Genomic DNA, 26,029 nt, shown 5'->3' on the forward strand with positions numbered 1-26,029 from the left:
TGCCAGCTAAAGCAGAAAGCAGAGAGGAGGCGGGGATCTGGCAATAGAACGAGCTATCATTGGTCGGAGGGCGAGCCAATAAGTTTACTCCACTTCTCATTGGCTGTGTGGAAGGCGCGAGGCGCCCTTTCGAGCACGAGGGCACCTTCCCTCGACAGCCTCCCCTCAGCACTAAGAGTAACCCTAACGCTAAGGGCAAGCTTTGTTTTCTAAGCCGGCCAATCAACTGTCAGAACGTCAGGGCTTTAGGTTGTGATTGGGCGACTCTATTGTGACGCAATTTTCACTTCTTCCTTGTCACATCAGCGCCTCCTAGTGGAAGGGTTTGTGTGGCTTGGGGAAGAGGAGCAGGCAGCCTAGGAAAGGGCCTAGTTCTAAGCTGGACTTAAGGTAGGCCGCAGGAGAGATAGGTCGGCCTGTTCCCAGTTTCAGCCCATTGAAAAGTCTCCAGTTCTTCATATAATGGTTCTATTTATATCCTTCGACAATACATATCCTTCTTCTTGTCTTAGGTGATCCCTCGTTGGCCAAGTAGGATAATCTTCCAGGATCAGTGTTCTGGTGGTGGGTCCATAGGTGACTGTGGAGCCCTATTCTTGACCTGCATCTTCTCCCACAATGAGGGCATTGGTTTCCAGGTGGAAGGTCGTCTCGGTTGGGGGTTCGCTTGACACGCTTTCCTCTTGACACGCTTCTTTCACCCTCCATTAGTGCCTCTTCAAATTCTGCAACACTGCTGGTCACAGCTGACCTCCAGCTGGAGCACTCAAGGGCCAGGACTTCCCAGTTCTCAGTGTCTATGCCAGATATTTTAAGTTTGACTTTGAGCCCATCTTTAAATCTCTTTTCCTGCCCACCATCATTCCCACCAACATTATGTTTTCTGTTATTAAGTTCGGAGTAGAGCAACTGCTTTGGGAAACGGTGGTAGCTTCTGGTATGAGAGAATTGGCTGTCTGCAAGGACGTTGCCTGGATGTTTTTGATGTTTTATCATCCTTGTGAGAAGCTTCTCTCATGTCCCCGTGCTGGAGCTGATAGAGGGAGCTCATCTGCGCTCTCCCCAGATTCGAACCTGCCACCTGTCGGTCTTCAGTCCTGCTGGCACAGGGGTTTAGCCCACTGCACCACCGGGGGCTCGACCATTGTTTATTTATATAAAGCAGCACTTCATAATTAGAGCAACCAAAAGAAGTGGGTCCTGACCAAGCTGAACTATGTAATACAGTGGGTTATCACTTGGCCAGAATGCTTGGGACCAGCCCCATCTACACTGATATATAATCCAGTTTCTGAATCCAGATTATCTGCTTTGAACTGGATTATATGGCAGTGTGGACTCATATAATCCAATTCAAAGCAGATAATCTGGATCCAGAAACTGGGTTATATGGCATTGACTGAATGCACCTGGCTTCGTGCCTCATATTGCTCTGGTCACATCCCGCCTCGACTACTGCAACGCTCTCTACGTGGGGCTGCCCTTGAAGACGGCCCGGAAGCTTCAGCTAGTCCAGCGCGCGGCAGCCATGTTACTAACAGGAGCAGGACGCAGGGAGCATACAACGCCCTTGTTGTTCCAGCTCCACTGGCTGCCGATTTGCTACCGGGCCCAATTTAAGGTGCTGGTGTTATCCTACAAAGCCCTAAACGGTTCCGGCCCAAAATACCTTTCAGACCGCATCTCGGCCTATGAGCCCACGAGGACCTTGAGATCGTCTGGGGAGGCCCTTCTCTCGATCCCGCCTGCCTCACAGGCACGCTTGGCGGGGACGAGGGAGAGGGCCTTCTCAGTGGTGGCCCCCCAGCTGTGGAACACCCTCCCTATTGACATCAGACAGGCGCCCTCCCTTATGTCCTTCCGGAAGAGCCTGAAGACATGGCTATTCGAGAAGGCATTTAACTAAATGCTGGCTATTCGAGAAGGCATTAACCAGCAACTGGAAATGACAACTGGAACGGAATGTAGACTACGAGACTGGTTATGATTCTATGATTAGACGAAGCGGATTATTTTAGTGTAATTAGATGATAAGGTATTTAGTGATATGTTGTTTTGTAGTTGTAGTTTATTGTGTAGTATGTTTTTATATGTTGTACACCGCCGCGAGTCGCCCTAGGGCTGAGAGCGGCGGTTAATAAATGCAGCAAATAAATAAATAAATAAATAAATAATATGCCTTCCCTGACCAGTGCAAGGCCGAGGCCCCATCTATACTGCCATACAATGCAATTTCAGAATGCAGGTAAATTATATTATATAGCAGTATGGATGGGGTCAAAGGGTGGCAAAAGCTGGTTCCTTGACCAAAGCACTGTCTGGAAAAGTTCCATCCAATACGTTAGATAATGATGTTAAGAAGCATATTTGTGCCTCAACAGCATCAAGAATTAAGATAGCCAGCAGGGTGGAGCTTCATCTCACTATTACAAATCATTTTCTCCACCCCACAACGTTTCTGTTTTTCATGTCATAAAACCCAGTACTCCACCCATTTTATTTACAAGACTTCTAGCATAATTGTATATAAACAACCATACATGACTATCTAAAGCAAGTTTCCCATAGTTATAGGTCTGCCCCTAAAAATAATGCCTTATTCTCAATTGGGCAATCAAAAACCTCCATTTCCTAGGAATTACGCTATCCAAACCAAATATGCCCCCAACACTAAAATATTTCACTTTCCCCAGTAAACAAAAATCCTGGATGTTTTGTTTTGGGTCAAGAGAGAATAGTCTCAGTATTGGATCTCCTTCTATACTTCCTTGTGTGTATGGTTTAAGAAGGAAGAATGAAAAGACCATCTCCTTTTCAAATAAAAAAGTGTGACTTCTAATTTTTTCACAGATTTCTAGCAGGCATGCTGACAATATGATAAAGAATTCTCTATTTCATGTGGGAATTTATAATTCCAAATCCAAAACATAAACCTTCATTAGATCGGTGGATCACTGTATCGAAGTGAATGTGTTTAAGGGGAAGGATGTTCCTCTTGCTGATCAAGTAATCCAATAATCAGGAACCCATGGAAGGGCTGAGATCTACCTCCAGTCAGCTGGCTTAAATTTCTCAGTATTCTGAGTGAGGAAGAGGAAGGCAGCAGCCAAAGGATCCTGGCCTGAGAAAACGATGGTGGCATACCTGAAGTGCTCCCTTGGCAGTCAACTAGGGGACATTCCCTGGATGAAAGCCTGCAGTATGCAATGAGGAAACACAGCACACCTCCTAGCAATAGCACACAGTGCCCAGTAAGCAGAGAGTGGCTCAAGTCAGAAAACCAGCAGAGCCTTCTAGTAATGGGAAATCAAAGTGGAGATGAGCTCCTTCTCTTAATGACAGTATGGCTCCTTTATCTGCAAGGGAAACATTCCTAGCTTTTGCATGGATACCCACAAATGCAGATATCAGTGAACTCTATTAAAGTTAACAACTTCTGCTTTAAGAATACCAAGAAGTTGCAGTGGTGCCTAGGGTAAAAGTTTCCCCAGACATTAAGTCTAATCAAGTCCGACTCTGGAGAATGGTGCTCTTCTCCACTTCTAAGCCGAAGAGCTGGCATTGTCTGTAGACACCACCAAAGTCATGTGACCAACATGACTGCATGGAGCGCTGCTACCTTCCCACTGAAGCGGTACCTATTGATGTACCCACATTTGCATGCTTTTGAACTGCTAGGTTGGCAGGAACTGGAGCTAACAATGGGAGCTCACCCCGCTCCCCGGATTTGAACCACCAAACTTTCGGTCAGCAAGAGACTAGGATGCGAAACAATGGCTTCAAACTACAAGAACGGAGATTCCATCTGAACATGAGGAAGAACTTCCTGACTGTGAGAACTGTTCAGCAGTGGAACTCTCTGCCCTGGAATGTAGTGGAGGCTCCTTCTTTGGAAGCTTTTAAACAGAGGCTGGATGGCCATCTGTCAGGGGTGTTTTGAATGCAATATTCCTGCTTCTTGGCAGGGGGTTGGACTGGATGGCCCATGAGGTCTCTTCCAACTCTATGATTCTAAGTTCAGCAGCTCAGCAGTTTAACCCGCTGCACCACCAGGGGGACTAGGCAGGTTATATTTTGTCAATCATGGGCCCCTTCTACATTGCCATATAAAATCCAGATTATATGGGAGCATACACTCAGAAAATCCAGATCAAGCAGATAATGTGGATTATCTTCTTCGATAATGTGGATTCTATGGCAATGTAAAATGGGCCATGGATAAATGAACCTTCAGTCCTGGATCTATGAATATGAACATCCTACTGTATACTGTATTTTCAGTTCCCTCAATTGTAATGGAAATGATGGAGGGAAATGTCTATGGCTGGATCTACACTACCATATAATCCAGTTCAAATCAGATAACCTGGAATAAGAAATGATTATATAGCAGTATAGATCCAGCCTATATCAGTATTTCATAGGGTAGAGGGTTCCTCCAAAGTGTGCTGAAGCAATAAATCGGAGCCGGGTGAGCATTTGTATGTGGTGTAGGTTGGGAGGAGAAGGATAGAGACTGTTAGACAACTATAACACAGTTATGAAAACATACGATAAAAAGAGTGCATTGTTCTAAAGAAATCATGCTAATTTCTGCTAATTTCTTTTTCATAGGTGATCATGGGTGATGTTGAGAAAGGTAAAAAGATCTTTGTTCAAAAGTGTTCGCAATGTCACACGGTGGAAAAAGGTGGAAAGCACAAGGTGGGGCCAAATCTTTGGGGACTCTTTGGCCGTAAAACAGGACAGTCTGCCGGATTTTCTTATTCAGATGCAAACAAGAATAAAGGTAAAAATGAAGTATGGGAAAGGCAAAAGGTTGGGAACCATTGAGATGAAAGGAAATTTCTCAAAACCATTAGCTCAGTATCAGTTGTGTAATGACTGTACTCCTAATAAATTTGGTCCAAAGTAAAATATCACTTTGCAAATCAAATCAAATCTTGTAGTTGTATTCAGGGAGGGGGGTGTCTTTTAATTTATATAAGTAAATATTGCTCAGTGTTCTCAGATGAATCTATAGTGATTTATATATGTGATTTATATTTAATAACTTGCACTTTACAAGACTCCTGGCCCATTCATGTATTGTACTTATACCTATGAGACAACCTCAAGAGTGTCTGTGTGACCCAACACCAATGTGAAAATAGCATTAAGCCCTTTCATGACATCACTTAGGGAGGCAAGCAGGACGAATGGTATTATAGTAGTTTACAGCATCTTAAAGGCAATCTGAGGTGGCCAGATAACAGTATGTAACGAAGTATGAAAAGTTTTCTGTTTCTGGTTTGAAAGTGTTATTGCCTGTTCAGTTGTGTGGTACTTATTTTGAAACTATGTTGAATTGGTTGAGATTCTGTGAGATACTCATTGAAAATCTACAGCAAAATGTGCTGCAGGATGTCCTGTAATAACAAAGTTTTGCGTTTTCCATGTTTTTATGATAGAACCAATTAGGAAATGATATTTATAACCCAGGAACAAAAAAAAAATCTTGTTACAAAGTTGAACATAGAGTTGTCCTGGAGAAATTCCTAGAGACATGTTATCTCAGAGAGAGAAAAGTAAGATTTTGTTTGTGTGGTTTTTCCACATTTACTTGGGGCACTATGCTCCTAACCTCTGCAAAAATGGAGGGCCTGCAATACCTACTTTCATATATGTAAGGGGAAGACATAGAGAAGAGGGAGCAAGCTTGTCTTCTGCTGCCCTGGAAACTAGGACGCAGAACCATGGCTTCAAACTATAGGAAAGGAGATTCCACCTGAACGTTAGGAAGAACTGACCACCTTGATTAGATATTCAAGATTGTCCTAGAGGAAACGTTGACATAGAGCAGATGCTTTCTATTAAGGTAACATTTAATTTTGTATTTCAGTATTTCAGAACAAAATCTGGCTACCAGTATTTAAAAAACTCTAAAATTAAAACAGCAAAACAACAGAGAGGAAACAATCCGGGACATCTAATCACCTCTCAACAAAAGATTGCCCCAAGCACTGCCAGGCCATCAAATGCTAATCAAGGTGGTCAGTTGAAACATTCTCACCTAGCTCCAGCAGACAAGAGTCCTTTGTCCCACCCTAGTCATTCCACAGATATGTAAACCCTTTTTCCTAGTTCCAACAGACCTCACTACCTCTGAGGATGCTTGCCATAGATGCAGGCGAAACGTCAGGAGAGAATGCCTCTAGAACATGACCATATAGCCCAAAAAAACCTACAACAACCCAATGATTCTTGCTATGAAAGCCTTCGACAATACATTAGGAAGAACTTCTTGACTGTGTGAGCTGTTCAGCAGTGGAACTCTCTGCCCCAGAGTGTGGTGGAGGCTCCTTCTTTGGAGGCTTTTAAACAGAGTCTAGATGGCCATCTGTCAGGGGTGCTTTGAATGCGATTTTCTTGCTTCTTGGTAGGGAGTTGGACTGGATGGCCTACGAGGTCTCTTCCAACTCTATGATCCCATAGAAATGCTTCATATGTTTTCTTGAGACACATTTTATTAGTTGCATCAGATTTTAAATTTCATTGAATACAATGGATCTTGCCATTAGATAAACTTAACTGAAATATTTATAACTACTTTTGTTTTGTTTGTTTTTTTGAGGGGAGAAACAGTATAAACACTGTTCTTCTGACAACAGAACATATAATTTTTGTTTGATTAAGTCCCTATTACCCGATCATTCACTTCCTACTCCATATGTGCTCCATATGGTTGGTACCTGTAATTGGAGGGAGCATTTTATCCACCAGCAATGCCCATTCAAGTGGTAATAGGACATGATTGCACACAACTCAGTGACTTAGTTGTGTAGTATAAATATGCACAGCAGGTGTTATGAAGGTGGGCATGAGAACATAGTTTTTAGCAGCAAGCAGTTCTAAAACCTATCTGTTGCTATTGACAACATTTATGTCCTTTTTCTGGAGGATTCCAAAAGTGCAATACATCCTGATAACAAGTCTATATAATAGGTTAAGTGAGAAATTATAACTAGTACAGGGACACCTAGGGTAGATCTACACTGTAGAATGAATGCAGTATTTATTTATTTATTTATCGTGTCAGGAGCAGACCAACAGTTGTGTTGCATTTTTTAACAAACAAACAGACAAAACACAAAGTTTGCAATCTTGGTAGTTGATTAAATGTCCTTTGACCAGTTTCTGGCCACTTGGAGTGCCTCTGGTGTTGCCGTAAGGAGGTCCTCCATTGTGCATGTGGCATGGCTCAGGGTGCATTGCAGCAGGTGGTCAGTGGTTTGCTCTTCTCCACACTCTCATGTCATGGATGTCATGGATTGTAGCCCCATTTCTGAAGGTTGGCTCTGCATCTCGTGGTGCCAGAGTGCAGTCTGTTCAGTGCCTTCCAAGTCGCCCAGTTTTCTGTGTGCCCAGGGGGGAGTCTCTTATTTGGTATCAGCCATTGGTTGAGGTTCTGGATTTGAGCCTGCCACTTTTGGACTCTCGCTTGCTGAGGTGTTCCAGTGAGTGTCTGTAGATCTTAGATTTAAGTCATTGATGTGCTGGCTGATATCCAAACAGGAGGTGAGCTGGAGATGTCACTGCCTTGGTCCTTTCACTATTGGCTGCTACTTCCCGGCGGATGTCAGGTGGTGCAATAGTGGCTAAACAGTGTAATTTCTCCAGTGGTGTGGGGTGCAGACACCCCGTGATAATGCGGCAAGTCTCATTAAGAGCCACATCCACTGTTTTAGCGTTGTGAGATGTGTTCCACACTGGGCATGCATACTCAGCAGCAGAGTAGCATATGAATGAATGCAGTTTGACAGCACGATAAGTGCTGTGGCTCAGTGATATGGAATCCTGCCGAAGCACCAAGGTCGGAGACATTTGGCCTTTCCACACAACCCTATATCCCAGAATATCAAGGCAGAAAATCCCATAATATCTGCTTTGAACTGGGTTATTCTACCTTGATATTCTGGGATATAAGGCAGCGTGGAATGGCCCCTTGTAAAACCACACTCCTCATGATTCCATAGCATTAAGTCATGGAAGTTAAAGAGGTGGCAAACTGTATAAAGGATGCCCACAGTTTTAGCTATATGGTTTTAACAGGTTTTAACAGTTTACGAATTTGTATGTTTATTTTGTTGATGTTTAATGTGTTGTATTTTATATATATTTTTGTATTGTAATGTGGCACTGAAATGGCCAATCTGGAAGCCATTTTGAGTCCCCTTTGGAATAGGAAGAGCAGGGTATAAATATGGGAAATAGATAAATATAAATTCCATTGCGTAGCTACACCCCTAGTAAGTCTCAGCAGGAATTTGTGCCTAGAAATCCTTCTCACAAACTATGCATCGCACTACACGGTTTTTAATCTGCATTGAGATTGTTTAGCACTGTAATAGTCAAAAGCAGATAGTTAGAACTGGGATTCTAGTTTTATTTTGTTTACATTTGAATGTATTGCTCTAACAAGGCTAAATGAAAGTTGCCTGTGCCCCTTTTGTATGGCAAGGATCTCATTTCCCTGGCAGTCTCAAGTGCCCAGCTTAAGGCAAGGGAAAGTTAGTTGGAGAGAACTTGCAAGGGGGTTACTTTTTGTTATTTCCACATGTATGAGCATCACTTTTTAATATGAGTTTGTATTCCTAAGCACATTTGGTTGAAAGTAAGGGAAAATAAAATAAACTTCTATGTTTGTTTATGCTATGAGGTTATTTAGTTGCTGCGAGCTGCAACAAATATATGACATTGGAAAAGGAATATGTGTTCTAAAATAAATACGTAAAATAAAAGGTCAACTGATAAAAAAATAGGACAGAAGCATTTTTGCTTAACGTCAGAATGACATCAGTACAGTTAGTGGATAAACTTTCTTGAAGATGGCATTCCAGAAATGCATAATCACCACTAAAAGGTTTTTCTCAGCATCTAACACACTCCAGGCACTTCAGATGAGCTGCTCGGTGAATGAATTGGCTTTTATAGGGAAGGCATTTCAGTTTGCATCTCCTATGTATGTAGAGAATACATACATAGGTGTTGTTGCAATAGAAAACAAAACAGCAATGTATTGTCGACAATGACATAAACAAATGGGTCAAGGAGAATGACAACAACAATTGCTTGTCTGTTTATTTTTTTCCATTTACATGCTGCCTTTCTCCTGGATTGGGACCCAATGGAACTCAACAATTAAAAAACTAAAATTATCAAATTCAAACATTCTGAAATTATTTCAAAGGCATTCAAATTGTTAAAATAAAGCACTTCCACCCCTCCCCATGAACAACTACACATCTAAAATATATTTAAATTAAAGTCTTTGCTTGTTAGCAAAAGAAAGGAGGGGGTCAGTGTAATATGTGTAATATCTCACAGAGGGTGAGAGCTGCTAATGGAAAGATCCTTTCATGTCCTCACCAAATAAGCCTGTGATACGGAAGGATTCAGAGAAAGCTCTCTCTTTTAGATCTTAAAACTCTGGCAGAAATGAACCAATAGCTAGTGAGGCTCTTTTAAGAAGTGAGGTACATGCTCCTTGTAGCTGGCCGAAGTCAGTAATCTGGCCACAGCATTTTAGACCGATTTGAAGTTTCTGAACAGTTTCCAAAGGTAGCCCCAGGTAGAGTGTGATGAGTGGTCCATACTTGTTGTATTCAAGGTATGCATTACCATCGCTAGAGATGACTGCAAATTAGCCTTAATATGATAGGCCAAATCATATTACCGAACAACCAATTCATAAGGAATGATTCAGCATCATCTGTACACCTGCAGTCTCTTATTAAGACAAAGATAATACAACCCTGGTGGCGCAGCGGGTTAAACCATTGAACTACTGAACTTGCTGACCAAAAGGTTGGAGGTTTGAATCCGGGGAGTGGGGTAACTCCCACTGTTAACCCTAGCTTCTTCCAATCTAGCTGTTCAAAAACATGCAAATGGGAGTAGATCAGTAAGTACCACTTCTGCGGGAAGGTAACAGCACTCCATGCAGTCATGCTGGCCACATGACCTAGGAGGCATCTATGGACAAAGATGGCTCTTCGGCTTAGAAATGGATATTAACACCACCCAACAGAGTTGGACACAACTAGACTTAATGTCAGGAGAAACCTTTACCTTTTTAATACAACTTGTCCAAGAAGACTACATGAAGAGGAATTGAAAGAATTAAAGGATTAACGATAAGATGATTCTCACTTGCTAATTTACTTTCATCTATGTTCAGAAAATATTTTTTTCCATAGCTAAGAAAATAACAATTACAATGGCTATTTTAAAAGAGAAGCTACATTAAAAAAACAAATCTGGCATATCTTTTTTCTTAAACTCCATATCCAGATGCAAAAATGTGTTTCCTTATGAAATGTGGCATCCGTTTATGAATCTCAGCTAGCTCATATGTACTACATATTAAATATGTTCGAATAATAACGTAAAACAGATTGTGTTTTTGTATCCTCTTTTTTAAGGTTTTGATTTTAGTGGATAGCTATACAAATTTATTTCCATATTTATGAGCCAAAGGATTTTGAAGTCTGTCAGGATATATTGAAACATAAAGCCACTGGTCTGGCATTAATAGAGTGGGAAATATATATTTTATCACATTTTAAATGTTGCAGGTATTGTCTGGAGTGAAACTACATTAATGGAATATTTGGAGGACCCAAAGAAATACATTCCTGGAACAAAAATGGTTTTTGCTGGCATTAAAAAGAAGAACGAGAGAGCAGATCTCATTGCATATTTGAAAAAAGCATGCTCTTCATGAAAAATTTGCAGCTTCTGCGATTTCAGAAGGATTCCCTGATGGTGTTATACTTGCAGTACTATTGATGTTCCATTATTGTCCCAGTGTTTGTTCATAAGACATTGCCTGAAAGAAAAATAAAACATTGCCCTTTACAGATGCTCGGTCTCCCTTCTAACAAAACAAAGTGACTGTTGTCTTTTCTTATGTTGACCTCTCCCAAATATCTGTGTATTTATTCCTGCCTTTTTTGTATTTGTAGTCTCCTTTGTAATAACAAAGTTCTCACAACAAGTAATAAAATTATTGCAAAGTCAATAACAGTAGAATGTATTGAATCAAATGAAAAGGGTTGGTTTAACCTTCTGTCTATTGCAGTTCACAGCTTAGGGCCCACCAATATACCTATGGCATGCCATCAGGAGCACATAAAGGACGCTATTACACTACATCAGTGGTTCCCAACCTTTATTTGACCAGGGACCACTCTCCAACATTAGTACCGAAAGGGTTATTAATCAGTTTTTGTCAACTTTAGATTCAGTTTGGTTATTTGGGATACTAATTCAGAAAATTCTATTGGATAGACCACATCAGTTCTAGTTTCTGATACAGAACACATGCTATCCAGTAGTCATCATCTGCTCACCCACAGAAAACCATATTTAATAATCTAGAGTTGATGTGGTAGTAGTAATCTATTGTAGGTAGTCAGCCTCTCCCCTCCAGATATCCTCGTTGCCTCAGCACTTTAAAAGGGTTTGCAATGAGACCAGTTGCTCTCATTGCTGCGTAGTTTTGAGGCAAGCACGGCCGTAGCCAAGGGGTGGTGGTGGTGGTTAGGGGTTCAAACCCCCCCCCCCCATTTTTCAGGTTAAAAAAACCTGGTTTACTCATGAATTTTAACTGGTTAACCAAATCCCCATGCTGCTAAGTCTATGAGAATCAAAAATTAAACAAGCCCCTTCAGAACTGTAAGCACTATCTCAAGCAATTTTTGACAATTTATTCACAGTCATTACTTGCAGAAATAGCTGATATAGTGGAAGCAACCAAAGCCTAAGGCATGGGAGGGATTTGAAGCCCCCCATGAAGGAGATTAGAAATTTGATTTAATTAAGTCTATATAGAATATAGAATGAATCATACTATTTAAATTATTTTGTGTTATGGAGCTACTCATAACTCGCTGGGAAAAAAATCAACCCCCCTCCCCAAAAAAAATTTCTGGTCCAGGAGGCAACGGTGTAGTAATGGTGAGCTGTGAACCCTATTTTCGGTCTTGTGGACCACTGGGGATCCACAGACCACAGATTGGGAACCACTGCACTACATAGTTAAAGCTGTATCATTACAGTTGAATTGCCATGATGACATCTGTGGAATTCTAGGATTTGTAGTTTACTGAGCTCTCTGGTTGAGAATTGCAAATGCAAATTGCAAATACTTGGATTCCATACAATGTCATGGCAATTACAATGGAATAATAACCCTGCAACCAGGTAGAGTGACAAGACTCTAAATCTCTTGCCTTTGCTGTGTGTCTGAAATTAGAAATAGGATATTGAACTGGGTTGTCAAACACCTGGCAAGCAACACAATAAGGCAGCAGAGAAGTGGTGCCACCCTTGTGAAAAGTGACCCTACACTCTTCAGCTGCAATGTTTTATTCAGGCCAACTTTTGAGTGAAATCAATGGGTGAGCAGACTGCTCATCACTCTGCAGAACTCTGTTAAAGTAAAGGAGAAAGAGCTGACAAATGCAATCAATTGAACAATGTCAAGGGCAAAGACTTCTGGATTTAGAATTCTGGTCACTGTTGCGTCACGCCAATGTTGTGCTCAGCAGAGTATCTGAGAAACAAGATTTCATCCATGTAAATGCAGGATGTTATCTCCCACTGTTATATTCAGTATTTCAAATACATTGAGATAGAATTCTGGATTTGGCTAAGCTAATGTGTGCAGAGTGTTCTTTGAAATTTTGTTTTGGAAACTGATATTCTGGAAAGGGGAATAATATCCATTAATTCAGAACTAGGCATGTAAATATCATAGCTGGGATTGGAAAGCCTACTTGCTGAATGATTGGCCATGGCTTTAATATGACGTTGATGTTGGCATTTGTGATAATATCTCTCCACTGGAGAATTGAAGCATTGTCAGTAATCCCCCCAAGGGCAGAATACACAGAGCTATTCACTTCTCCCAGTAGAAAGCTCTGTGTGTGTAAGTGTTGGAGCAAGTCTGTTGAAGTGAGCAGCCTTGCGCCTTATCAATGTCTGGATGGAAAGTCCCCATATAAAATCTTGAAGGTCAAACTAGAAATTATGAGGAATGGTATTTCCTGTAGTCAGCACATTTCTTTCCAGCAATATGCTTAGCATTAGCAGTTGCAAATTAAGCCAGTATTTATGTACTGATGATCCGTCACAAAACAAAGCATGCCAAATGAGGACAATCTTGGGCTATACATGATTAGATAGATAGATAGATAGATAGATAGATGTATCCTGAGCATCTGAGATGAAATGTATGAATACCATGTTTTATTGCGTAATAGACGCCATCATTTAATAGTCCCCGTCCCCCCCAAATTTGGGGAGAGAGTCGGGATTTTTTCCTCCTTCTCTTGTGTAATTGTCGCAGGGACTTTTAAACAAAACAAAAACAGACCAGAGCTCTCCTGAAAGACAATTTAAATAAATGCCAAGCTCCTTCTGCTTCCCCCACCCACAGACAGTTTACTTCAGTGGTTCCCAACTTTTTTTGACCAGGGACCACTTGGACCAGGAACCACTTGGTCAGGGACCACTTTGACCAGGGATCACTTTGACCAGTGACCACTCTCCAACATTAGTAACAAAAGGATTACGAATCAGTTTTTGGTCAACTTAAGATTCGGTTTCGTTGTTTGGGGTGCCGATTCAGAAAATTGCATTGGATAGAGCACATCAGCTCTAGTTTTAATACAGAACATATGCCATCTAGTAATCGGCATCTGCTCAACCACAGAAAACCATATGTAACAATCCAGAGCTGATGTAGTCTATCCAGTGCAATTTTCTGAATCAACACCCCAAATAACCCCAGGAACAGGTCTAAACAAAGTTGCCAAGGCACCCCCGCTTCCAGTGCCACATGGAAAAGCTCCGCTCAGGAGGAGGGAAGAAGAGGAGAAGCAGCAGTCAGGAGGCTTGTTGTCATGCCTTTCATGGGGAGTCAGCCTCTCCTTTCCCAACATCCCTGTTGGCACTATAAGAGGGTTGCAGGAGACCAGTTGCTCTCGGTATAATGGTGTAGTAACAGTGAAGCCACGGACCATATTTTAGTTCTTAGGGAACACTGGTGGTTCAAAGACCGCAGGTTGGGAACCACTGCTTTAAGCAAATGGCGAACTCTCCCTTTTAGACTTGAAGGTAAATCATTTAAAAACAAACAAACAAAAACTGGCAAACGTGAGGCACCAATTTTATTTCATTGTGTAATAGTCGCACCCCCCCCCCCTTTTTCCAACAAAAATTGATAAAAATGTGTGATGATTATGCAATTAAATATAGTACAGCCTGTCCTCCACATTTGCGGTTTTAAATTTTGTGGCTTCAATTGTTGATGGATTGGATTAATATATTATCTTAGGGAATCAACGTGATTGTTTTCTGCTGGGACCATAGAGTTGCCCTGAAAACCTAAAGATTCTTAAAGAGGTTCTTGGTTAAAATAAGTTGTTTTCTTATTGTCTCCTCTTTTCCTCTTTTTTTTTTTGGGGGGGGGGGGGTCCTACAATCCAAACCAAACCAAAATGGAGACCTAGTGCAATACCCTTTTTAAAAAGTATGCTTAACCAATTGAGGAAACCTCCTCCAATTGTATCGTAGGTCAAGCTGAACCTCTTCATTTACTGACTTTCAGAGAACTGTTGCCATTCCCTCATTTCAGCCTAATTCTTGAGTGAGAGAGGATCTTCAGCTATAATTTATTCGAGAAGATAGAAGTAGCTTCATCAACTAATTCACAGTTCCTTCTGCCTGCAGAAGCCAGTAATCCTCAACCTTTAGCTCTCTAGATGGTCTTCAACTTTCAGAATCCTTAGCCATTGTTTGTGACAGTTTTAGATCAGCTTGTGGCTGACGGGTTCACTGATGATTTAGAGAGGATTGTGGGATTTTCTGGGGGCAAGAAGTTATGAAGATTCAGGGAAATTTTGGTTCTCTCTGTGAGAAACCTGACTTGGAAAATGCAGGGCTTCAAGGTCAGATAGAGGAGCCAGAAGCTGCGACATTAGATAAGGCAAGGAGTTAAGTGATATGAAAGGTTCCCAGAGAAAAACACCTGGAGCTACAGAGATCAACAAAAGTCTTCATTTACAGATCAGAGCAGAAAATAGGCATCGCAGGTCAGAGAGGTTACTTGGGAAAGTTTTGGAGAATTAATGAGAAACAGAATGCTTTCATGGGTCCCTATTAAATAGTAAATTGTTTTACCTAAAGGTTAATTCAGGCAATGTAGCATTCAAGTGAGAAGCTAGGCCTGAGTTCCATGGTACTTGTTCCAAGTCAAGCCTTGGTTTTGAATTCAAGTATTCTGGAAGCTTCGTGTTCCTGATTTTATATTCCTGCTCAAGTTTTACTAATACCATTTGCTTGTGGACTTAAGCTGTTCTTGTGATTTTTGGCTATTCCTGGATGGTGTTACCTTGGAATCTGTATGAGTCATTTGGATTTCTGTTAGACTATCACTTATTGCTAAACATTTTTGGATTATACATCATCTTTCTTTATTCCTGATTTTTTCATACACTTTTTTGTGTTTTTACAATAAACTGTTTGCTTATATTCTGGACTCTTGTGCTGTATTCAAAGGTGTTTCCAGGCCTGGGGTGTAACAGTGGCAGCTAATGCTTCTAGGAGTTATAATAACTTATAATGACTTTATTTTTGTACCCCGCCTCCATCTCCCCAAAGTGACTCGGGGCAGCTTACACAGGGACAATCCTGTGTAATAATTATAACATATTTATATTTAACCAATTATAACATAATTAACATATAGCACATTTAAATATATAATGGTAACATAAAACAGAATAAAACAACAACATTATAACAAAATATACAAGCAAACATCAACCAACAATTGCATACCTGGATAAATCAAAGCTTAGGAGCTACTGCATTAGATTAGCACCAACAACTAACTTGCATTGGGCAAGGGTCAACTGATACATGTGGATATTGACAATTTATACAGACAATTATAACCCTTTTTATTTCTGGGGGTGATTGACAGGTGAAGGAGATTCCTCCATCTGTGCTAAAATGCACATATCCAGAGCATCTGGGGATATGACCTACTTATACTTGCCGATAGCTCAAGATTCCTCTTAGGATTTGTATGGGAGGGAAATCTAACATGTTTATTTGGGTTGATGCCTGTATACAAATAGAGTCTAAATAAGGGATGCTAGTTGCACTGAGGTTACTCTGGCAAATTCCAAAAGACACGGGTGTTCTTAACCTGGATCAGAGCTGCATGAGCCAAGCCAAGGCCATTCCCCTTCTAGCAAGCAGAAGGGGGGAAATTCTGGCTGCACATCCATTACTTCCCCCTTTTAAAAGAAATTAAAGGTAATCTGTACAATTTTGCAGTTTATTCCTGAAACTGTTGTGGATTCTCCTTGTTGTATAAGCATTTCCTTCTTGTTGGAAATGGCCAGTGTTGATGGGGCTTGAGTCAATACGCAGCTGAAGTCAAATTGCTCACCCAGGACTAATGGCAACGACATGGTAGAATGAATGTGATAGGACACCACCTTAGCTGCCATGGTTCAATGCTATGGAGTCCTGGGATTTGTAGTTTGGTGAGGCACCAAAGGCAGAAAATGCTTGCGAAATGACAACTTCCACAATTTGACCACACCTGGAATATTGTGTCCACTTCTGGGCACCACAATTGAAGAGAGATATTGACAAGCTGGAATGTGCTCAGAGGAGGGCAACTAAAATGATCCAGAGTCTGGAGAACAAGCCCTATGAGGAGTGGCTTAAGGAACTGGGCATGTTTAGCCTGAAGAAGAGGAGGCTGAGAGGAGAAATGATAGCCATGTATAAATACGTGAGAGGAAGTCATAGGGAGGAGGGAGCAAGCTTGTTTTCTGCTTCCCTGGAGACTAGGACACAGAACAATGGCTTCAAACTACAAGAAAGGAGATTCCATCTGAACATGAGGAAGAACTTCCTGACTGTGAGAGCCGTTCAGCAGTGGAACTCTCTGCCCCGGAGTGTGGTGGAGGCACCTTCTTTGGAAGCTTTTAAACAGAGGCTGAATGGGCATCTGTCAGGGGTGATTTGAATGCAATATTCCTGCTCCTTTGCAGGGGGTTGGACTGGATGGACCATGAGGTCTCTTCCAACTCTATGATTCTATGAACTGTGGGCAGCTCTTTCCCCTTTCTGCAGAATGATTTTATTTTTTATTTTTTTTTGGTCATGTCAGGAGCGACTTGAGAAACTGCAAGTCGCTTCTGGTGTGAGAGAATTGGCCATCTGCAAGGACGTTGCCCTGGGGACACCTGGATGTTTTGATGTTTTATCATCCTTCTGGGAGGCTTCTCTCATGTCCCTGCATGGGGAGCTGGAGCTGACAGAGGGAGCTCATCCGCACTCTCCCTGGATTCGAACCTGCGACCTGTCTGTCTTCAGTCCATAACATGGAACCACAGCAGTGCAAATAGGTGTCTAAGGGCCCTTCCAAACAGGCCCTATATCCCAGGATCTCTGTTTATCCCAGTGGCAGTGCGGACTCATGTTGTTATTGTTGTTTATTTGTTCAGTTGCTTCCGACTCTTCATGACCTCCTGGACCAGCCTAGAGCTCCCTGTTTGCTGTGGCCACCCCCAGTTCCTTGAAGGTCAAGCCAGTCACTTCAAGGATGCCATCCATCCATTTTGCCCTTGGTCAGCCCGTCTTCCTTTTTCCTTCCATTATGCTGATGACAACGTCGTCTGCGTGCATTCAGAAGACCTACAAGCCACTCTAAACCATTAAGCGATATTTCTGGCATTGGAGAGGGATTGGCCAGTGACTGCTGGAAGAGCACTTTGGTTTTCTCAATGTTTAATGACAGGCCGAGCTGCTCGTATGCTTCTGCAAAGGTGTTTAGAGTGGCTTGTAGGTCTTCTTTTGAATGCACACAGACGATGTTGTCATCAGCATACTGGAGTTCTATAACAGATGTTGTAACCTTGGTTTTGGCTTTCAGTCTGCTGAGGTTAAATAGCTTGCCATCTGTCAGATAGATGATTTCCACTTCAGTGGGAAGCTTGCCATCAACAAGGTGAAGTATCACAGCGATGTAGATGGGGTTGAGATAACAATACAAAAGGTTTGCTAGGGTAGATCCTCATGGCTAGGGGCCTGGCTAGAGGCACTAACTTTGACAGTGTGGCTGCACTCCAAGGTTCATCCTCCACACTGACGGGATTCTTTCTTTCACTCCTTTAGCAGCTAAAGCAGACGCGCCTGTGTGTGTATGAAAGAAAAGAGAACAACATTCCCTTCCACAGACTCTTAGCGTCACTCGGGAATCTAAAATTAGCAAATGGTGCGTGTGTGTGTTTAAGAGAGAGCGAGAGATGTGCGTGTCTGTGGCCTGAAACCCCCCTTGCGCTCCAGACAGGAATCTCTCTCTTTCTCATTCTCCACGGACAACTTTTCCGAGGCGCGGCTTCTCGAGGAAGGAGGGAGGGCCTTCTTTCAAAGCAACCACTCTCAACCGGAGAGGCGCAGATCAAAGCTGGAATCGCAGCCGAGCCTCCAGCAGAGACACACACACACGCAGCGTCACTTGGGCTGAACGCAACGCTCAAATCTAGGACGGATATTTAGGTCAGAGTCTTCGGAGAGACCCTCCTTTGTCGGCTTCAATTACGGTTTCTGTCAAAGTTTGCAGGGTCTCGTTAGATAGAGGAAGGCTCTTCTTCCTCTCCCGCTTCCTTCCTCCACCTCTTTCTCCTCTTCTTCCTTCTCTGTCTTTCTTCTTCCTCCCACCCTTCTTCCTCTTTCCCTCTTCCTCCCGCTTCTTTCTTCCTCCCTTCTTCCACTTAGACCTGTGTTTCTCAGCCTGGGGGTCAGGATCCGGGGGGGGGGGGTCGCGAGGGGAGTGTCAGAGGGGTCGCCAAAGACCATCAGTAAACACAGTATTTTCTGTTGGGCAGGGGGGTTCTTGTGTGGGAAGTTTGGCTCAGTTCTATCGTTGGTAGGGTTCAGAATGCTCTGATTGTAGGTGAACTATAAATCCCAGCAACTACAACTCCCAAATGCCAAGGTCTATTTCCCCCAAACTCCACCAGTGTGCACATTTGGGCATATTGAGTATCAAGTTTGGTCCAGATCCATCATTGCTTGAGTCCACAGTGCACTCTGGATGTAGGTGAACTACAACTCCCAAACTCAAGGTCAATGCCCATCGAACCCTTCCAGTATTTTCTGTTGGACGTGGGAGTTCTGTGTGTCAAGTTTGGTTCAATTCCATCATTAGTGGGGCTCAGAATACTCTGATTGTAGGTGAACTATAAATCCCAGCAACTACAACTCCCAAATACCAACCCCCCCAAACTCCACCAATGTGCACATCTGGGCATATTGAGTATTCGTGCCAAGTTTGGTCCAGATCCATCATTGTTTCAGTCCACAGTGCTCTCTGGATGCAGGTGAACTACAACTCCCAAACTCAAGGTCAATACCCACCGAACCCTTCCAGTATTTTCTGTTGGTCAGGGGGGTTCTGTGTGGGAAGTTTGGCCCAGTTCTATCGTTGGTAGGGTTCAGAATGCTCTTTGATTGGTTATCTATAAATCCCAGCAACTACAACTCTCAAATGACAAAATCGCCCCCCCCCCCAAAAAAAAAACTTGACCAGTATTCAAATGTGGGCGTATCGGGTATTTATGCCAAATTTGGTCCAGTAAAGGAAAATTATATATTCTGCATACCAGATATTTACATGACGATCCATAACAATAGCAAAATTACAGTTGTGAAGTAGCAACGAAAATAATTTTATGCTTGGGGTCACCACAACATGAGGAACTGCATTAAGGGGTCGGAAGGTTGAGAAACACTGCCTTAGACATCTTCGTCCATCCACTTCTGCTTCAGAGCATACACATATTGAACAACAAAGCCACCCCTGGGAGGTGAAAGACTTGAACCTTGGGTTGTTGTAGTTTTTTCGGGCAGTATGGCCATGTTCTAGAAGCATTCTCTCCTGACGTTTCTCCTGCATCTATGGCAAGCATCCTCAGAGGTTGTCATAGATGCAGGCGAAATGTCAGGAGAGAATGCTTCTAGAACATGGCCGTATAGCCCGAAAAACCTACAACCCCGTGATTCCGGCCATGAAAGTCTTCGACAATGACTTAAACCTTCGTTCAACCGGTCTGACATTGCTGGATGGCCATCTGTCGGGAGTGCTTTGCTTGTGCCTTCCCGCCTGGCAGGATGAGCTTGGGCTGGATGGCTCTCCAACTCTAGGATTCTGTATCGCCTTTTGAGAGACGCTTGTCCTTGTTTCTTTGGTTTCTCATGTTTGCAGATCTCTGGATAATAATCACAACATCGTCGTTTGGGGCGGGGGGGGGGGGGCACAGTGTACGTCCCTGTCCCTTTGGCATCCCTGACTCTATTTGGGGAAGGCAGGGGAGGGGGAAATCAAGCGCTTCCCCTTTAAAAGGGCCGCCTTTCCCGCGCTGCTGTGGGGAAGAGGAGGAGGAGGGCGGCGGCGTCGTGGCTGGCCGCGTGCGCGCGCGCGCCTGAGGCTCCCATTGAGGAAAAAGGTGGTCCATTCATGAGTTCCCTTCCCATTCACCTCCTTGCGCCGCAGACGTTTTCCACGTGCCGGGATCCGTGTCTGGAGGTGGCCCCGGGGTTTTTGCGTAGGCCTCGGCGGAGACACGGGATGTGCTCCTCCACGTGCGGGTTAAAAATAGCCCCACGTCTCAGCGGTGGGGAGATCAGGGCATCCTCATTTCCCTGAGAAAAAGAGGGGGGAGGGGGGCAGCGAGCCCTCTTCCTCCTCCCTCCCTCCCTCTTTCCCTTCTCGATTTCTCCCTCCTCTCCCCACCCTCCTTCTCTCTTTCTTCCTCTGCCTACCTCTTCTTCTCTCCCTTTCTCCTTCCCTTCTTCTATCCATCCCTCTCTCTATTTCTCCCACCTTCTCTCCGTCTTCTCTCCCTACTTCCTTCTCGATTTCTCCCTTCTTCTCTCTTTCTTCCTCTGCCTAGCTCTTCTTCTCCCTCTTCTCCCTCTCTTCTTCTATCCCTTCGTCTCTCTATTTCTCCCACCTTCTCTCCCTTCTTCCTTCCTTCTCGATTTCTCCTTTCTTCTCTCTCTCTTCCTCTCGTATCTCTCCCTTCCAATTTCTCCCTTCTTCTCTCTCTCTTTCTCTGCCTGGCTCTTCTTTTCCCTTTCTCCCTCCCTTCTTCTATCCCTCCCTCGCTCTATTTCTCCCACCTTCTCTCCATCTTTTCTCCCTCCCTCCCTCTCCTTCCTTCCTTCTCTGTTCCTCCCTTCTTCTCCTCGCTATCCCTACCTCCTTCCTTCTTTCTCTATATTCCCCTCCTCACTTTCTTACTTTGCCTATCCCCTTTTCTTCTCTCTCTATTCCTCTATAACCCCTCTTTCTCCCTCCCTTCTTCCATCCCTCCCTTTTCTCCGCCTTCTATCCCTCCTTTCTTCTCTATTTCTTCCTCCTTCTCATCTCTCTTCTCCTCGCTATCCTTCCCTATTTCTCCCTTCTTCTCTCTTTCTTCCTTTTTTATCTTTCTCTTTATTTCTCCTTCTTTCTCCCTCCCTTCTTCCATCCCTCTCTTCTCTCCGTCTTCTATCCCTTCCTCCTTTTCTCTCTCCTTCCTTTTCTATTTCTTCCTCCTTCTCCTCATATCTCTCTTCCTGGCTATCCCTCCCTCTATTTCTCTTTTCTCTCCTTCTTTCTCCCTCCCTTCTTCCATCCCTCCCTCTCTATATTTCTCCCACTTTCTCTCCGTCTTCTATTCGTCCCTCACTCCCTCTTTCTCTCCTTCCTTCTAATCTCTGTCCTCTATCCCTCCTTCCTTCTCTCTTTATTCCTCTGCCTATCTTCTTTTCTTCTATCCCTCTTTCTCCCTCCCTTCTTCCATCCCTCCCTCCCTCCCTCTATTTCTCCCATCTTATCTTCTTCTTCTCTCTTTCCTTCTCTATTTCTCACTTCTTCTCATCTCTCTCCTCCTCCCTATCTCTCCCTCCTTCTCTCTTTCTTCCTTTTCTTTCCGTCTCTCGATGTCTCCTTCTTTCTCCCTCACTTCTTCCATCCCTCCCTCTCTCTATTTATCCCACTTTCTCTCCATCTTCTCTCCCTCTCTCCTTCTCTTTCTTTTTTCTCAATCTTTCTCCTTCTCCCCCCCCCCCCCCCCCATCTTTGTTTTTCTTTCTCTGATCTTTCTCCCCCCTTCTTCGGACTTTGAGACCCGCACCTTCCCCGGGAATGGGGATCGCCCCACGGGAAGAGTTTCCCGGGGCCTAAAAGGAGCCCCCAGCCCGCTCCACCCAGTGGGTTTTCTCTGGCCGGTTCAGTTCAGTGCAACCTTTGAAAAGGAAGAAAAAAGGGCACTCCGCTGCAAACCAGGACAGGGGAATGTAGTTCGACTCCGCTTTAAGTGCTGTGGGTCAATGCCACGGAGTCCGGGGGGGGGGGGGGGAGTCGTTTCGAGGGGCGGGGGCGCAGTACTTTTTGGCAACCTTGTAAAACTAAAGCTCCCAGCATCCCATAGCATTGAACCACGGCAGTGAAAGTGGGGTTAGTCAGGAATTAAACTCTTTATTGGTTTTGTGGAAGGATTTCATGGCCGGAATCACTGAGTTGCAGTGAGTTTTCCGGCCTGTCTGACCATGTTCCAGAAGCATTCTCTCCTGACGTTTCGCCCGCATCTATAACAAGCAGCCTCAGAAGTTGTGAGGTTCCTTCCCCATCACGCATTGCGAGAGGACAGCCAGAAGAAAAGGAAATAGCAAGCATCGCATCTGGATGACACGCCAAACATAAACGCCATCCTTTGAAAGGTCCATCTACACTGTAGGACGAATGCGGTTCGGCACCGCTATCATTGCCGCAGCGCCATACTTTGGAATCAGGCGAGTTGCAGCTTTTTTTTACAAAGCCCCTCGCTTTCTCTGCCCAAGAGTGCTAGTGCCTCACCGACTGTGAGAGCTGTTCAGCGGTGGAACTCTCTTCCCTGGACTGTGGTGGAGGCTCCTTCTATGGAGGCTTTTAAACAGAGGCTGGATGGCCATCTGTCAGGGTGCTTTGAAGGGGATTTTCCTGCTTCTTGGTAGGGGGTTGGACTGGATGCCCCACGAAGTCTCTTCGGACTCTAGGATTCTATGAAAGAGACACACAGTGAAGAGTCATACATACAGAAAGGCACAAGGAAACTAATCCACTACTTTCCAAATGGCCTTTCTTTTCCTTAAGATTCCTTAGGCACCGCTTGTACAGTGCCTTCCAAATCTCCTCTCCCAGGACACATCTACACTTTAGAATGAATGCAGTTTGACTCTACTGCATCTTGGGAGCTGCAGTTTGGTGAGACACCAGAACTCTTTGGCAGAGAAGATGGAACACTTAAAAAAAACAAACACTCCTGAGATTCCATAGCATTGGGTTGTGGCAATTCCAAGCATTCCTTCTACAGTGCAGATGCATCCCACAAACACACATATAAAGTCAGTGCAGACCCACATAGCGAGATTTTTATTCCTGGGTTATACATATTTTTGCAGGACATCCTGCAGCTCCTTCTGCTCTAGTTTCTTAGGCCCCTTCTAGGATCTGAATTTAGATTATCTTCTTATCCCAGATTATATGGCATTGGAGACTCATATAATCCAGTTCAAAGCAGATAACCTGGGATCAGATCCAGGAATATAGGGCCTGCCAGGAAGGGCCCTATTCTGTCCTTATATCCCAGGATCTGATCCCAGATTATCTTCTTATCCCAGTTTATATGGCAGTGTGGAGTCATATAATCCACCTCAAAGCAGATAACCTGGGATCAGATCCTGGGATATAGGCCCGGTCTGGAAGCGTCCTGCTCTGTCATATTACAGGAGCTCATCCCAGGTTTTCTGCTTATCCCAGATTATATGGCAGTGGGAACTCATATAACCCAGTTCAAAGCAGATAACCTGGGATCAGATCCTAGGATATAGGGCTCATCTGGAAGGGCCCTGCTCTGTCCTTATATTCCAGGATCTGATCCCAGGTTTTCTGCTTATCCCAGATTATATGGCAGTGGAGACTCATATAATCCAGTTCAAAGTAGATAACCTGGGATCAGATCCTGGGATATAAGGAGTCTCAATTAATATGTCCTGGAGTCTCCTGTGGCTGCCACAAAGTATACTAACTTGGTAAAGTTAGCATACTTTGTGGCAGCCACAGGAGGAAGTGTCTGGGGTATATAACTACTTTTGAAGTAAGTACAAGACAAGTGAACAGGAAACAACACTTTAAATCAGTTTTTTTTCTTCCAAATTTTGTAATCAAAGGAAAGAATATTTGAAGACGCTGCTCCTGTGCAATCCTTTCCAAATCCCCTCTCACAAGGGCAGAATAGGAGCCCCCATGGTGCAATGGGTTAAAACCTTGTGCCAGCAGAACTGAAGACCAACAGGTCGTAGGTGTCATGTGTTATGTTCTGCAGCTGATGGTGGTTGGTGAAGGAAGGGTTAATGTAAGTGTTAGTTCTAAAGGGTTGAGTAATCTGTAAGTAAGAGTTCATGGGTGAAAGCAATTGAGGGTGGAGGTATGCAAGAGATGGGTTGCAGTTGGGTGTTTTTGGATATAAGGAGCAAGCCTTGGAATTGATCTTCTGGAGAGAAGTATTTGTCTTATTTTGGTGGTAGTTGCTGCTGGTTTTCCCCCAGGTTTGTGGATTTTCGGTATTCTGACCTGTCTCCTGAACCTTTGGCATCCTGGAACCTTGAATCTCTGGACTGGCTTTTGACAAAGGAATAGACTCTTGATCCCTGGACTTTGCTCATTGAACTCTCCTGTTTGACCACTGGACTGGACCTTCTGACTATGGTGTTATCTTGAACCTGCAACAGTGTTTGCTGTCAGTTTTTGTTTATTCTGTGGCTGAGTGTATCTTTATGTTTTGGAGTATTAAAACAGCCAGAAAGTAAGTGCTGTTTTAATTAAATTGCAAACTGGGTATTTGTTTGGTTCATATCTACCTGAATAAGGCAGAGCCCGGGCATCGTGACTGTAGGTTTGAATCCGGGGAGAGTGTGGATGAGCTCCCTCTGTCAGCTCCAGCTCCCCATACAGGGACATGAGAGAAGCCCCCCATAAGGATGGTAAAACATAAAAAACTCTGGGCGTCCCCTGGGCAACATCCTTGCAGACAGCCAATTCTCTCACACCAGAAACAACTTGCAGTTTCTCAAAAAAAGGGGGGGCTCAAAAAAAGTGGTCTCAACCTGTGGGTCCCTAGGTGTTTTGGCCTACAACTCCCAGGAATCCCAGTCAGTTTACCATTTGTTAGGATTTCTGGGAGTTGAAGTCCAAAAACATCTGGGGACCCCAGGTTGAGAACCACTGCTCTATCAGCTCCAGTTCCTCATGTGGGGACATGAGAGAAGCCTCCCACAAGGGATGATAAAAACATCAAATCATCCGCAGACGGCCAATTCTCTCACACCAGAAGTGACTTGCAGTTTCTCAAGTCGTTCCTGACAGGATAAAAAAACTGGGGGCTTCCTAATCCTCCAGATAGATAAATGATTTAATTTATTTATTTTATTTAAAAGTTTTGTATACCTCTCTTGAGGGACTCAGACCGGTTTCCAACCATAATATCACAAACAATCAATAAAACATCATAATACATATTACAGTAAAACATTAAAACAGCAATTACAATCAATAACTATAATGGTCAGTCGTCATACTAAAATCGTTGCTCATCATCCTCCATCCATATCTCAGGGTGTTGGCTCACTCATCCAATGCCTGTCTCCATAACCAAGTCTTCACCTGTTTCCTAAATGTCAGGATAGACCGGCGGTTCTGATCTCCAATGGGAGAGAGTTCCAGAGTCCAGGGGCCACAACCGAGAAGGCCCTGTCCCTCGTCCTCACCAGACGCGCTTGCGAGGCAGGTGGGACCGAGAGCAGGGCCTCTCCAGACGATCTTAATAATCTTGATGGTTCACAGGGGAGAATTAGATAGAGGGATAGGTATAGA

General features: G+C 43.6%; 1 protein-coding gene across 1 annotated transcript; it reads left to right on the forward strand.

The window, feature by feature from the left end:
• The first annotated feature begins 322 nt into the window (after nt 1-322).
• On the forward strand, nt 323-10,953 carry LOC132777296 (cytochrome c iso-1/iso-2). Its single transcript, XM_060779651.2, has 3 exons — nt 323-390; nt 4,615-4,789; nt 10,617-10,953. The coding sequence occupies exons 2-3, from the start codon at nt 4,621-4,623 to the stop codon at nt 10,763-10,765; spliced, it is 318 nt and encodes a 105-aa protein (XP_060635634.1). The 5' UTR covers nt 323-390; nt 4,615-4,620; the 3' UTR covers nt 10,766-10,953.
• Nucleotides 10,954-26,029: the final 15,076 nt, after the last annotated feature.

Source organism: Anolis sagrei, chromosome 1, assembly GCF_037176765.1.
Source record: "Anolis sagrei isolate rAnoSag1 chromosome 1, rAnoSag1.mat, whole genome shotgun sequence".
Classification (NCBI taxonomy): domain Eukaryota; kingdom Metazoa; phylum Chordata; class Lepidosauria; order Squamata; family Dactyloidae; genus Anolis; species Anolis sagrei.